The 16,365-nt window shown below is 42.6% G+C and overlaps 1 protein-coding gene across 13 annotated transcripts in view; it reads left to right on the top strand.

Annotated features, from left to right (window-relative positions):
* LOC120065123 (eukaryotic translation initiation factor 4 gamma 3-like) overlaps positions 1–16,365 on the top strand; it is an 86,071-nt gene that overhangs the window by 39,393 nt on the left and 30,313 nt on the right. For 11 of the 13 annotated variants that reach the window (XM_039015872.1, XM_039015878.1, XM_039015877.1 and 8 more), the window contains exon 3: positions 15,488–15,655. In XM_039015872.1, the coding sequence (XP_038871800.1) occupies positions 15,488–15,655 (168 nt within the window). The remainder of the gene's footprint in view (positions 1–15,487; positions 15,656–16,365) is intronic. The other 2 variants (XM_039015876.1, XM_039015879.1) reach the window with 1 other exon arrangement.

Here is a 16,365-nt window from a genome sequence, read left to right as displayed (position 1 = left end):
TATTCCCTTACCTTTGATTATCTTCATCAGAATACAGTGCCAGGAATCCTAGTTCCACAATAAATCGTTGTTTTTTTCGATAATGTCCATTACTTGTGTCCAATTAGCTAATTTTGCTAGCATGTGTAGTGCACGTGTCCAAACGCTCGCGCAGATGCAGGCAAACGTCGGACGAAAACTTCGAAAAGTTATTTTCCAGGTCGAATAAACTGGTCAAACTTAGTAGAGAATCAATCTTCAGGATGTTGTTATCATTTATATCCAATAAGGTTCCAACCGGAGAATTCTTTTCAGTCTCTATAAGTAATGAAACGCAAGACGATATAATGAGGAAAGCGCGTGACCCAGGACTGGCAATCTGCCAGACCACTGACTCATTCCCATCCCATCCGGTCCCACAACACAGCATAAGCTTCATTCTACGTTCTACTGACTGTTGACATCTAGTGGAAGGCGTTTGAAGTGCAAACAGATCCATATATTACAGGGAATTGAATAGGCGATGACTTTAACAACGACCTCTCTCAGAATTTTCACTTCCTGTTTGGATTTTTTCTCAGGTTTTTGCCTGCCATATGAGTTATGTTATACTCACAGACATCATTCAAACAGTTTTAGAAACTTCAGAGTGTTTTATGTAATATGCATATATTAGCATGTGGGACAGAGTAGGAGGCAGTTCACTATGGGCACTAAATTCATCCAAAAGTGAAAATGCTGCCCCCTATACCAAAGAAGTTAACCAACTGTGCTATTTTGTTAGTTTTTTTCTCGCATTTGTAACTTTTAATTTTGTACTTAATGTTGCTGCTACTGTCTCTTATGACCGAAAAGAGCTTCTGGACATCAGAATAGCGATTACTCGCCTCGAATTGGACAATGAATTTTCTTTAATGAGTCGGACGGGAGGGATATACTCCAAACACCCGAACAGGCCCTCATCCCCATAATTTGCTGGAGAAAGAAAGAGATTTTGCGGAAAGAGATCTGGGTGCCTTCTGAGGATCAGGTGACGAGTGGCTAATCTGCCTTTGCCATCCGTACTGTTAGCTAGCGTTCAATCGCTGGAAAATAAATGGGACGAACTGAAAGCACGTGTAGTTGAAGTTGGAAGTTTACATACACCTTAGCCAAATACATTTAAACTCAGTTTTTCACAATTCCTGACATTTAATCCAAGTAATAATTCCCTGTTTTAGGTCAGTTAGACTCACCACTTTATTTTAAGAATGTGAAATGTCAGAATAATAGAGTGATTTATTTCAGCTTTTATTTCCCACAATAAGTTGGGTGAATTTTGGCCCATTCCTCCTGACAGAGCTGGTGTACCTAAGTCAGGTTTGTAGGCCTCCTTGCTCGCACACGCTTTTTCAGTTCTGCCCACAAATATTCTATAGGATTGAGGTCAGGGCTTTGTGATAGCTTCTCCAATACTTTGACTTTGTTGTCCCATTAAGCCATTTTGCAACACCCATTTGCGACCAAGCTTTACCTTCCTGACTGATGTCTTGAGATGTTGCCTCAATATATCCACATAATTTTCCTTTCTCATGATGCCATCTATTTTGTGAAGTGCACCAGTCCCTCCTGCAGCAAAGCACCCCCACAACATGATGCTGCCACCCCCGTGCTTAACGGTTGGGATGGTGTTCTTCGGCTTGCAAGCCGCCCCCTTTTTCCTCCAAACATAACGATGGTCATTATGGCAAACAGTTCTATTTTTGTTTCATCAGACCAGAGGACATTTCTCAAAAAAGTACAGTCTTTGTCCCCATGTGCAGTTGCAAACCGTGGTTTGGCTTTTTTATTGCAGTTATAGCCTTTCAGGTTATGTCGATACAGGACTCGTTTTACTGTGGATATAGATACTTTTGTACCTGTTTCCTCCAGCATCTTCACATGGTCCTTTGCTGTTGTTCTGGGATTGATTTGAACTTTTCACACCAAAGTACGGCATCTCTAGGAGACATAACTTGTCTCCTTCCTATGACGGCTGCGTGGTCCCATGGTGTTAATACTTGCATACTATTGTTTGTACAGATGAATGTGGTACCTTCAGGCGTTTGGAAATTGCTCCCAAGGATGAACCAGACTTGTGGAGGTCTACAATTCTTTTTCTGAGGTCTTGGCTGATTTCTTTTGATTTTCCCATGATGTCAAGCAAAGAGGCACTGAGTTTGAAGGTAGGCCCTGAAATACATCCACAGGTACACCTCCAATTGAATCAAATTATGTCAATTAGCCTATCAGAAGGTTCTAAAGCCATGACATTTTCTTGAATTTTCCAAGCTGTTTAAAGGCACAGTCAACTTAGTGTATGTTAACTTCTGACCCACTGGAATGATACAGTGAAGTAATGTAAATAATTGTTGGAAAAATTACTTGTCATGCATAAAGTAGATGTCCTAACTGACTTGCCAAAACTATAATTTGTTAACAAGAAATTTGTGGAGTGGTTGAAAAACAAGTTTTAATGACTCCAACCTAGGTGTATGTTAACTTCCGACTTCAACTGTATATCCTACCAACGGGACATTAAAAACTGTAATATCTTGTTTCACCGAGTCGTGGCTGAACGACCACATTAAGAACATACAGCTGACGGGTTATACACACTATCGGCAGGATACAACAGCAGCCTCTGGTAAGACACGGGGCGGGAGCCTAAGCATATTTGTAAACAGCTGGTGCACGATATCTAAGGAAGTCTCAAGGTTTTGCTCGCCTGAGGTAGAGTATCTCATGATAAGCTGTAGACCACACTATATTTAGAGAGTGTTCATCTGTATTTTTCGTAGCTGTCTACATACCACCACAGACCGATGCTGGCACTAAAACCGCACTTAATGAGCTGTATACCGCTGTAAGCAAACAGGAAAACGCTCATCCAGAGGCGGTGCTCCTAGTGGCCGGGGACTTTAATACAGGGAAACTTAAATCAGTTTTACCTAATTTCTATCAGCATGTTAAATGTGCAACCAGAGGGGGGGAAAACTCTAGACCACCTTTACTCCACACACACAGACGTGTACAAAGCTCTCCCTCGTCCTCCATTTGGCAAATCTGACCACAATTCTATCCTCTTGATTCCTGCTTACAAGCAATAATTAAAGCAGGAAGCACCAGTGACTAGATCAATAAAAAAAAGTGGTCAGATGAAGCAGTTGCTAATCTACAGGACTGTTTTGCTCGCACAGACTGGAATATGTAATGGGATTCTTCCGATGGCATTGAGGAGTACACCACATCAGTCACTGGCTTCATCAATAAGTGCATCGATCACGTAGTCCCCACAGTGACTGTATGTACCTACTAGAGGTGGACTGATTGATTTTTTTTCAACGCCGGTAGCGATTTATTGGAGGACCCCAAAAAAGCTGATACCGATTAATCAGCAATTTTTTTTAAATACACTGCTCAAAAAAATAAAGGGAACACTTAAACAACACAATGTAACTCCAAGTCAATCACACTTCTGTGAAACTGTCCACTTAGGATGCAACACTGATTGATGCACATTTGTGGCCTGCTCGAGGTCATTTTGCAGGGCTCTGGCAGTGCTCCTCCTTGCACAAAGGCGGAGGTAGCGGTCCTTCTGCTGGGTTGTTGCCCTCCTACGGTCTCCTCCACGTCTCCTGATGTACTGGCCTGTCTCCTGGTAGCGCCTCCATGCTCTGGACACTACGCTGACAGACACAGCAAACCTTCTTGCCACAGCTCGCATTGATGTGCCATCCTGGATGAGCTGCACTACCTGAGCCACTTGTGTGGGTTGTAGACTCCGTCTCATGCTACCACTAGAGTGAGAGCACCGCCAGCATTCAAAAGTGACCAAAACATCAGCCAGGAAGCATAGGAACTGAGAAGTGGTCTGTGGTCACCACCTGCAGAATCACTCCTTTATTGGGGGTGTCTTGCTAATTGCCTATAATTTCCACCTTTTGTCTATTCCATTTGCACAACAGCATGTGAAATTTATTGTCAATCAGTGTTGCTTCCTAAGTGGACAGTTTGATTTCACAGAAGTGTGATTGACTTGGAGTTACATTGTGTTGTTTAAGTGTTCCCTTTATTTTTTTGAGCAGTGTATATTTTTGTATATATATATATATATTTCTAATAATGACAATTACAACAATACTGAATGAACAAACACTTTTATTTTAACTTAATATAATACATAAATACAATCAATTTACACTCAAATAAATAATGAAACATTTTCAATTTGGTTTAAATAATGCAAAAACAGTGTTGGGGTAGAAAGTAAAAGTGCAATATGTGCCATGTAAAAAAGCTAACATTTAAGTTCCTTGCTCAGAACATGAGAACATATGAAAGCCGGTGGTTCATTTTAACATAAGTCTTCAATATTCCCAGTTAAGAAGTTTTAGGTTGTAGTAATTATAGGACTATCTCTCTCTACCATTTGTATTTCATATACCTTTGACTATTGGATGTTCTTATAGGCACTATAGTATTGCCAGCCTAATCTTGGGAGTTGATAGGCTTGAAGTCATAAACAGCGCTGAGCGCAGTGCTAAGCGCTGTTGGCAAACGCAGGAAAGTGCTGTTTGAACGAATGCTTACGAGCCTGCTGCTAGCTACCTCTGCTCAGTCAGACTGCTCTATCAAATCATAGACTTAATTATAATATAATATAATAAACACAGAAATACGAGCCTTAGGTCATTAAAATGGTCAATTCTGGAAACTATCATTTCGAAAACAAAACGTTTATTCTTTCAGTGAAATACGGAACCGTTCTGTATTTTATCGAGCGGGTGGCATCCCTAAGTCTAAATATTGCTATTACATTGCACAACCTTCAATGTTATGTCATAATTATGTACAATTCTGGCAAATTAATTACTGTCTTTGTTAGGAAGAAATGGTCTTCACACAGTTCGCAACGAACCAGGCGGCCCAAACTGTTGCATATACCCTGACTCTGCGTGCAATGAACGCAAGAGAAGCGACACAATTTCCCTAGTTAATATTGCCTGCTAACATGAATTTCTTTTAACTAAATATGCAGGTTTAAAAAATATATACTTGGGTATTGATTTTAAGAAAGGCAATGATGTTTATGGTTAGGTACATTGGGGCACCATTTGTGCTTTTTTTGAGAATGTGCTTTCGTTAAATCATCACCCGTTTGGCGAAGTTGAAGTAGGCTGTGATTCGATGATAAATTAACAGGCAGCGCATTGACTATATACAACGCAGGATAAGCTAGTTAACCTAATAATATCATCAACCATGTGTAGTTAAATAGTGATTATGTTAAGATTGATTGATAGTTTTTTTTACAAGATAAGTTTAATGCTAGTTAGCAACTTACCTTGGCTCCTTGCAGCCACCAGGTCCTTTTGATGCTGCATTCGCGTAACAGGTGGTCAGCCTGCCACGCAGTCTCCTCGTGGATTGCAATGTAATCAGCCATAGTCGGCGTCAGAAAATGCTGATTACCGATTGTTATAACTTGAAATCGGCCCTAATTAATCGGCCATGCCGATTTAATCGGTTGACCTCTAGTACATACCTCAACCAGAAGCCATGGATTACAGGCAACATTCACACTGAGCTAAAGGGTAGAACTGCTGCTTTCAAGGAGTGGGACTCTAACCCGGAAGCTTATAAGATTTCCCGCTATGCTCTCCGACGAACCATCAAACAGGCAAAGTGTCAATACAGGACTAAGATCGAATCGCACTACACCGGCTCCGATGCTTGTTAGATTTGGCAGGGCTTGCAAACTATTACAGACTACAAAGGGAAGCACCTCCGAGAGCTAGCCAGTGACACGAGCCTACCAGACGAGCTAAATGACTTCTGTGCTCGCTTTGAGGCAAGTTACACTGAAACGTGCATGAGAGCATCAGCTGTTCCGAACAACTGTGTGATCACGCTCTCCGCAGCCAATGTGAGTAAGACCTTTGAACAGGTTAACATTCACAAGGCCGCAGGGCCAGACGGATTACCAGGACGTGTACTCCGAGCATGCGCTGATCAACTTGCAAGTGTCTTCACTGACATTTTCAACCCATCCCTGTCCGAGTCTGTAATGCCAACATTTTTCAAGCAAACCACCATAGTCCCTGTGCCCAAGAACACGAAGGTAACCTGCCTAAACGACTACCGACCTGTAGCACTCACGTCTGTAGCCATGAAGTGCTTTGAAAGGCTGGTCATGGCTCACATCGACACCTTTATCCCAGAAACCTTAGACCCACTCCAATTTACATACCGCACCAACAGATCCACAGATGATGCAATCTCTATTGCACTCCACACTCCTTTCACACCTGGACAAAAGGAACACCTATGTGAGAATGCTATTCATTGACTACAGCTCAGCATTCAACACCATAGTGCCCTCAAAGCTCATCCCTAAGCTAAGGACCCTGGGACTAAACACCTCCCTCTGCAACTGGATCCAAGACTTCCTGACAGGCCGCCCCCAGGTGGTAAGGGTAGGTAACAACATATCCGCCACGCTGATCCTCAACACGGGGGCCCCTCGGGGGTGCGTGCTCAGTCCCCTCCTGTACTCCCTGTTCACTCATTACTGCACGGCCAGGCACGACTCCAACACCATCACGTTTGCCGATGACACAACAGTGGTAGGCCTGTTTACGACAACGATTAGACAGCCTATAGGGAGGAGGTCAGGGACCTGACTGTGGTGCAAGGACAACAATCTCTCCCTCAACGTGATCAAGACAAAAGAGATGATTGTGGACTACAGGAATGGAGGACCCGAGCACGCCCCCATCCTCATCGACGGAGTTGTAGTGGAGCAGGTTGAGAGCTTCAAGTTCTTTGGGGTCCACATCAACAACAAGCTAACATTGTCCAAGCACACCAAGACAGTCATGAAGAGTGCACGACAAAACCTATTCCCCCTCAGGAGACTGAAAAGATCTGGCTTGGGTCCTCAGATCCTCAAAAGGTTCTACAGCTGCGCCATCGAGAGAATCCTGACGGGTTGCATCACTGCCTGGTTTGGCGCAACAGAGGGTAGTGCGTACGGCCCAGTACTTCACTTGGGCCAAGCTTCCTGCCATCCAGGACCTCTATACCAGGCTGTGTCAAAGGAAGGCCCTAAAAATTGTCAGACTCTAGCCACCCTAGTCATGACTGTTCTCTCTGCTATTGTTATTTACTGCTGCTCTTTAATTATTTGTTATTCTTATCTCTCTTTTTTTAGGTATTTTCTTAACTGCATTGTTCGTTAAGGGCTTGTAAGTAAGAATTTCACTTTATGGTCTACACCTGTTGTATTTGGCGCATGTGACAAATAAAAATGTGATTTCATAGTTAGCATTGCTACTAGAACTAACGCTCTAGTAAACCCGCTAGCTACAGTTTAGCAGTTTCACCGGCGGGCCCCAGTGGCAGTAAATTAATGAAACCAAATGCTTATCTTGACTTGGAAGAGTTCCAATGTTGGATAGCCAGCTAGCTAACAAAGCATCCCTCTCTGGTTAGCCTACACGAACACCCGGCTCAAACTAGGTAGCTGCATTCTCTAGCAAAGTGAAAGATACAACCAAATAAAGCTAGTTCTATCGCTTATCCTTAATTTTGTAGAAATTAATTTGTTCACTACTGTTCAACTATCGTCTTTCTCTCTCTTTGAGTCAACTATTTCCCACATTTTATGCAGTGCAGTGCTACCTAGCTGTAGCTTTTGCTTTCAGTATTAGATTCATTCTCTGGTGAACAACATGTCAGTTCATGCTGCAAGAGCTCTGATAGGTTGGAAGACGTCCTCCGGAAGTTGTCATAATTACTGTGTAAATCCATTGAAGGGGGTGAGAACCTTGAGCCTTTTGTATTGAAGTCAATGTTCCCAGAGGAGGACAGAAGCTAGCTGTCCTCCGGCTACACCAGGGTGCTAACCTACAGAGTGCTGCTGAGGCTATTGTAGACCTTCACTGCAAAACATTGTGTTTTAATCAATTTTTTGGTGACATTTATATATATTTTGTGTAGTTTTATCTAAAGTATAATTTAATGTTAAACATTTTTCCTTTGAGTAGCCTCCACTGGCACACACACACACACTAGTCTCTCCCTTTCTCTTTCACACACGCACAGCTTTAAGTGCTGTTAAAGCCTCAGTCATTCTAAGTGAGTGTGACTTTAGAAAAGAAGAACAGGCTCTATGTATACAATGAACAAAGAGCTTTTTAACTTGTCTAACAATGTTACGAAAACACTGTAACCATCTGTACTGTTCAGATAACTTTGCACACGTAGGCCTGCACACTCTTCCTCCCACACCCTCTCTTCTTCTCTCACTTACTCCCACTCTCACACACATCCTCTCTCACACACACACAATCATACACACCCAACTCTTGCATATGCAACCTACCTTTGAAGCATCTCTTTGAGTAGCCTATTCCTTTTCAGTTCTTCCTGTGCCATCCAAATTTTTGCATAGCCTAGTCAGTGGTCAAGTTCAGGTTGCTAGCTAGGTAGGTAACATGACTAGCTGGTTAAACATTGTTTGTTATCAAACCAAAAAATAGCGACTCGCAAGTAGTTTAAAACAGTCTGCGACATGCACATGAATCCGGGTAGAAAGAAAAAGACAGCTACGGTAATATTGGGCATAACATAATGATTTTGGCTGGAAGCACACAGCCTTCATCAATGTAAAGGCACAAGCATTGACTGTAGCTGTGTTCTGCGCTTAAGTGTCTGTCAAAAACACATGGACTTCAAAGTTTCTGTGCGGTGAAGAAATAGTGTCTCGATTTAACCGCAGAATTTTTTTTACAGTTATAAGGTGTTAACTCTGACTTAACTTTGACAGCCCTATTGTTTTCACGTTGAGAGCTCTAAATCCATCTGAGAACATCACAGCAAGATGACACTGTTATTGCTACAATTACTATGCTCTCCTATTTCATATACCGTGTTGAAAGCGGAGCGCTGAGGTTCACAGCCAGAGGAAATCGATCCTTTGTCTGAATAGGCCAGAAAATGTGACGTATCGCTCCCTATGCAGATTGTCATACCTTCGTATCTTCATACCGACTTTGACACATCCCGGGATATTCGCTAATACCGGTACTGAACACAAGTGATGCTTTTTTTCAAGCCCCTGTAATCCGAAGGTTAACAAGACTAACAATTACATGTAAAATCCCATAGGGAATGCTAGCTAAATGGTGCAGGAGGGGGTTCTTTGCTGTTACGAAAAGAAGCTTGGTCAAGAACCTAACCACTTAGCTAGAGAACATGCTACTAAATTAGCAAACCAAATCAAAACTGCAGGACTTTTTAGCACAGTTAACTTAATAGTTAAGATATCTAGCTGCCAAACATTTAGTTGTAAATTCCATACTGTAACTAGATCATGTGGCGCGGGCTGCACAACAATGAATGATTCACAAGGCTCCGGTCTCTTGTGGATATGTGCTTGTAAACAAAAACCATGGGACTATACTACCGGTAAGCTTCATAATGAAAATTGTGACTGATGAAATGTAGAACGTGATCTGCTTTATCTCCTTAAGTATTGCACAAGTTGACTGCAGATATTTACTTAAAAAGTAGCTACAAATATTCACTTTTTTATTTTATTTATAAATAAATAGTTTCCGTTCACGGTATTGGAAAAACCATCCCGTGGCTATTTCCAAATACCCCGGTGTATGGTATATATACGGTATACCACCCAAGCCTAGTGTCAGATTTCAAGGCATGTGAAGCAGGACTACCAGAGGTTTAACCGAGTACACAGCAATGGATGTTACAACGTCTGTAAACACGTCAGCCGAAACCGGTGCAGAACCGCTCAAAGTCCCCTAAATAGGGGACTTAACGTTTTTTTATTATGTTGAACAGATGTGATTTGTTTGATGTAATTGACCTATCACATCATTCTGGTTGATAAGTACATGTATACACAGCATTGAGTAGTGTCAGTTTCAAATGACTGCGTAGGTTTGTTGGCGGTCTGCAGGCATGACATCAATGGAAACTATGTTCCTGGAAGGCTTTGGTCTGCTCTGTGGCCGAGGAGAAGACTGCTTTCTGGACTCTCCCTTCCCTTCCTTGGCCTATGCTCGGCTGTGCAGGTCCTGCCCCTCCCCCACCCTTCCTGTCATTCTGCCTGTCAGTGGAATCAGTCACCGGCAGAGACTCATCCCCTGGCAACAGCAGTCCGATTAGCTGCCTTTATCCTGTCAACCAGAGAAAGTGGGCCAAACCGAGATATGTTAGGGATTAAGAGTGAACCAGGGTTGTTGAGAGAGAATTTTGTCAGAAGACAATCGGAAGAGGGAGAGTGTTACCATTACCTCACAGAGGCTCATGTGCAGCAGCAACAGGTGTGTGGGCAGCAGAAAGCCCAGGGGAGCAGAGGTGAGCCGGCCAGCCTGCATTATCTCTGCTGTGCCAGACCTGCTGCTGCAGCAGCACCTGCAGTGTTTTACAGCTCACAGTACAGGACAGTGTCAGGGAAAGGGATACAGCACGAATCACACTGCATGCCCAGTACTGCATAGGGACAGACCGGGCAGCACAACCCAGGGCAGAGCCTAAGTCTGTACAGCAAGGCACAACCCACTTCGTGTACAGCATAGGTCTTCTGCTCCTCTGCACAGAGCCAGACAGGAGTTGATCCCTACCTTAAAGTGCCTAATTTACATTCCTCAGCAGAAGCAAGTCTAATGACCTGTGGAGTTCTGTGTGTGTATGTGCTAGGGTTGCAAAACTACCAGTATCAGTTACCGGATTTTTCTTTATACTTAAAAAAAAAAAAAAAAACGATCATATTTGTTCATAGGGCTTGGCGATATGGCCTAAAAATCATATCTTGATCTTTCTTTTAACCTTTTATGGGTGGTTCACGTTACATATGTTTTAAATTATTATTATTTGTACCTTTTTATTTTTTACCCCCCCTTTCTCCCCAATTTCAGGATATCCAATTACGATCTTGTCTCATCGCTGCAACTCCCCAACAGGCTCGGGAGAGGCGAAGATTGAGTCATGCATCCTCCGAAACATGACCTGCCAAACCATGCTTCTTAACACCGCCCGCTTAACCCGGAAGCCAGTCGCACCAATGTGTCGGAGGAAACATTGTTCAACTGATGACGAAGTCAGCCCACAGGCGCCCAGTTGACCACAAAGAGTCGCTAGAGCGCGATGAGCCAAGTAAAGCCCCCCGGCAAAACCCTTGTCTCACCCGGACAACGCTCGGCCAATTGTGTGCCGCCCTATGGGACTCCCGGGTCTGTTGTGACAGCCTGGGATCGAACCCAGGTCTGTAGTGATGCCTCAAGCACTGCAATGCATTGCCTTAGACCGCTGCACCACACGGGAGACCCCTATGTCTTGATTAAAGAAAAAAAATCTTGAAATAAGCTTTGTTGTACAATTAAAGGTGAAATTCGCTGAATTTCAAACAGTCAGCAATAATCTAATGAATTCAGGGCTTGTGAAATTATACCTAGGCTAAATATAAGCCTCCCACAACCACAAGACCCACTAATAATTAAAATTAGTTTAACATGTTTTTTTTGTTGTTGCAATAATCACTGATCTGGCTTTCAAGACTGTTTATGAAAGTGCCCTTTTTGTTACAAATTTAACCAGAACCATGCATAATGCACATTCACTTAACTTCTTGTAGCAGGAATTATAGAAAAGGTCTCGTAAACACAAGCCCACGTGCTAGTGAATAGCCAGCTAATCTTTATTTCCAACTTGTATCTATTTGTAAGGTAACAAGGTAGAACAGTTGAATTGTTATGAACCCACCCTTCTGTCCGTCTCCAACTGTTTGAACAGCACGCTAGCCAGTCCACTTTGTTCAGATGTTGAAATCAAGTGGCCTACTTTTATTTCTCAGAATGAGAACGAGTTGCCAATTCCTTTTGTGTTTTATGCTTATTGCACATTTATCAAACAGACTAAACAGCTAGTATAAGTCTTAAGCTAAAATGCTGCTAGCAGTAGTTCAATGCCACGCGACAAACTGAGCATTACCTTTCCAGAATCAATGTTCATTAAAACTTCTGTTTCAGTTGTCTGCTCTGCGCTCAATTTGAGAGAAGTTGAAACATAAAAAGGGCATTTTTTTGACATTTTTACTTCCGTATTACAGTAAAATGTCTCAATGTGCTTCTGTGTCCATATCAAATGCAATAGCGAGTTGAAACTTCTCGTCAGAGAGGAAGAAATGATCTCTCGTGTGTGTGTGTGAGAGAGAATAAGATGCACATAGCACAGAAGGGGACTAGACCAAAAATACATGAGAAGAAGCGGACATAAACGCTCATAAAAACACAAAATACCTTGATTCTTGCAATACAGGTAATGACGCGCTAAAACATACATTTGAATTAATCAAATACATTTGAAAAATTGCCCAGCCCTAATTGTCCATGAGTTTCTTATGGAAAGACTGGTTCAAGAGAAAATAGCCTTCTGAAAAAAAGCATCTAATCAATAATGACATCTTCCAACTATTTTTCACAACTGCCACCAGTTCAACCCCAATTCATTTACAACAGACATGTTGTCTTAGTAAAATAAATAAAATGTGTAAAATAAGGATATAACGATACACATTGGTCCCGATTCAAATGTTTGAGATAAGACTGCATAGGTTCGCAGACACCAAACCGATCCAAATGTAGCATGCATCGGTCAGAAAATCTATTTAAATGAATAGTGAAATCAGAGATTCACTCAAATGTTTTGCTCATATTCCTCCGTAAAATACCTCATACTTTGTGACAAATCAAATCAAAGTTTATTTGTCACGTGCGCCGAATACAACAGGTTACAGTGAAATGCTTACTTACAGGCTCTGACAACTGATGTGTCCTCTCCTTCAGTGTCGAACTAAGCATCTAATTTTGCTTGGATAACAACCCTAGTTAATATCAGAAGCCAAGTCAAACTGTGCACTGTGCCTAGCTTTGCGTGCTGACCAAAGAAATCAAAAGTTCTGCTATATATGAATTGGCTATGTCATAGCTAATTGTTAAACAAGAAATATAGTTACAATACTAGTTAACACTTAATCTGCAAAAATGACAAATCAATTAGTGGGTGATTTCAGAACTAAAGTGGGGGGGACAAAAAACATAGGCTACATTGGGGTTATGGTATGGGCAGGCAAAAGCTACGGACAACGAACACAGTTGCATTTTATCGATGGCAATTTGAATGCACCGAGATACCGTGATGAGATCCTGAGGCCCTTTATCGTGCCGTTCATCCGCCGCTGTCACATCATGTTTCAGCATGATAATGCGTGTCACTATGTCGCAAGGATCTGTACACAATTCCTGGAAGCTGAAAATGTCCCAGTTCTTCCATGGCCTGCATACTCATCAGACATGTCACCCGTTGACCATGTTTGGGATGCTCTGAATCGACGTGTATGACAGTGCGTTCCAGTTCGAACAGCCATTGAAGAGGCGTGGGACCACATTCCCCAGGCCACAATCAACAGCCTGATCAACTCCATGCGACAGATGTGTCGCGCTGCATGAATGGTGGTCACATTAGAAACTGACTGGTTTTCTGATACGCGCACCTGCATTTTTGTTTTAAGGTGTCTATGACCAACAGATGCATACCTGTATTCCCAGTCATGTGAAATCCATAGATTAGGGCCTGATGAATTTTTTTACATTGACTGGTTTCCTTCTATGAATTGTAACTCAGTAAAATCTTTGAAATTGTTGCAAGTTGCGTTTGTTTTTGTTCATTTTGAAAGAGAAAGATGCACAAGAATAAATTATATTCCAGGCTGATACCTTCATATAACATCAAGTTCCTAGGTACATTACCTCCTTTTGCAACCCTAGTGTGTACATTCTCTCGGCAATTCTTTGCCAAAATGTTACAGCTTCAGCACACTAACAAATACAGGATATAATATAACTCAACACACACACAAGCATATACAGTGCATTCAGAAAGTATACAGACTCCTTGACTTTTCCCACAATTTGTTACATTTCAGCCTTATTGTAAAAAAAATTCCCTTATCAATCTACACACAATACCCCATGACAAAGCGAAAACAGGTTTTTAGAAAATGTTTCACATTTATTAAAAATAAAGAACACATACCTTATTTATGTAAGTATTCAGACCATTTGCTATGAGACTTGAAATTGAGATCAGGTGTATCTGTTTCCATTGATCATCCTTGAGATGTTTCTACAACTTGTTTGGAGTCCACCTGTGGTAAATTCAATTGATTGGACATGATTTGGAAAGGCACACACCTATCTATATAAGATCCCACATTTGACCGTGCATGTCAGAGCAAAAACCAAGCCATGAGGTCAAAGGAATAGTCCATAGAGCTCCGAGACAGGATTGTGTTTTTGGCACAGATCTGGGGATGGTTGCCAAAAAATGTCTGCAGCATTGAAGGTCCCCAAGAACACAGTGGCCTCCATCATTCTTAAATGGAAGAAATTTGGAAACACCAAGACTCTTCCTAGAGCTGACCGCCTACCAAACTGAGCAATCGGGGAAGAAGGGCCTTGGTCAGGGAGGTGACCAAGAACCTGATGGTCACTCTGACAGAGCTCCAGAGTTCCTCTGTGGAGATGAGAGAACCACTCAGTAAAAGGCACATGACAGCCAGCTTGGAGTTTGCCAAAAGCCACCATGAGAAACAAGATTCTCTGGTCTGATGAATCCAAGATTGAACTCTTTGGCCTGGATGCCAAGCGTCACGTCTGGAGGAAACCTGGCACCATCCCTACGGTGAAGCATGGGGGTAGCATCATCATGGTGTGGGGATGTTTTACAACGGCAGTGACTGGGAGACCAGTCATGATCGAGGGAAAGATGAACAGAGCAAAGTACAGAGATCCTTAAAGAACCTGCTCCAGAGCGCTCAGGCCTGCAGACTGTGGCGAAGGTTCACCTTCCAACAGGACAACAACCCTAAGCACACAGCCAAGACAACGCAGGAGTGGCTTCGGGACAGGTCTCTGAATGTCCTTGAGTGGCCCAGCCGGAGCCCGGACTTGAACCCGATCAAACATGAAAATAGTTGTGCAGTGCCCCTCCCCATCCAACCTGACAGAGCTTGAGAGGATCTACAGAGAAGAATGGGAGAAACTCCCCAAATACAGGTGTGCCGAACTTGTAACGTCATACCCAAGAAGACTCAAGGCTGTAATCGCTGCCAAAGGTGCATCAGCAAAGCACTGAGTAAAGGGTCTGAATACTTTTGTAAATATGATATTTAAATTATTTTGTTTTATAAATTTGCAAAAATGTCTAGACCTGTTTTTGCTTTGTCATTATGGGGTATTGTGTGTAGATTGAGGAAAAAACTTTTATCAATTTTAGAATAAGGCTCTAAAAAGTTAAGGGGTCTGAATACTTTTTGAATGTACTGTACCCTACTGCCTCTTTGTCCTTCATGTTGTAATTATCTGATGTCCTCTTATCTTTTTCTCTTTGTGTGCTGTAGGTACCGAGGCACCCTGGTCCTCCCTACACGGCTCATGATATCACAAAGGGACACCCTAACTTGGCGGGCACGCCGCCAGGACATGCCCACTCACCGGCGCTCTCTCAGGTATCAGTACCCACAGCTTCCCCATATCGCTACCCTAAGGGCTGGGAGGCAGGCGGAGGGGTGAGTCTCTACCGCCATCCTCTCTGCGTATGACCTTTGGTCGGTCTGTCTGCCTGCCTATGTGTTTCTGTCTGTTTTTATTTTTGTCTCTCGCTCTCTTTCTATCTCTCATTCTTTCCTCCTGTTTTTCGATAACATCTTTATCAAAATGCCTGTTGCTGCATGCTATGTTTGCATTCCTTTCTTAATGAATGAAATGCACAGTGGCCTGTTGATTGGTCAAATATTGTGTTTTTGTATTTCTCTATGTCCTGTGTGCTGCCTGTCAATAGTCCAAGAGAAGGACATTTGTTTTAATGATAGAGTTCCACAGGACATCAGCAACTTTTAAACTGCTGCGGCGCGTTCCCTCTGCTCTCCATAAGAGCCTGCTAAAGGGTTAATGAATTAGTCACTGGTACAGCAAGTCAATTACATTGCTGCTCCTGGGATTTGCTAGTTTCTCCTACTGCCTTGAAAGCACGCACAAAAACACTTATTGGCGATTCCAGAATGAGTCAGCCTTTGCGTACGGTGTGTGTGTGATGAAAGGGTTCCCATATCCCTCTGTGTTCAGCTGCTCTTTCTGGCCTATTAATAGTGTCTGCAGCCGGTGGCACAACTTGAATTATCCCAGCTATATTTCCACAGCCTCCTTTATAAGAGCATGCAGAGCTGATTAAATCCTTCCACTGCACACATGAAGTGATGCAACACAGGAGCTGGTATTA

Source organism: Salvelinus namaycush, chromosome 20 (assembly GCF_016432855.1).
Source record: "Salvelinus namaycush isolate Seneca chromosome 20, SaNama_1.0, whole genome shotgun sequence".
Lineage (NCBI taxonomy): Eukaryota > Metazoa > Chordata > Actinopteri > Salmoniformes > Salmonidae > Salvelinus > Salvelinus namaycush.
The sequence above is the reverse complement of the archived record's forward strand: the minus strand, read 5'-3'. Positions and strand labels throughout refer to the sequence as shown.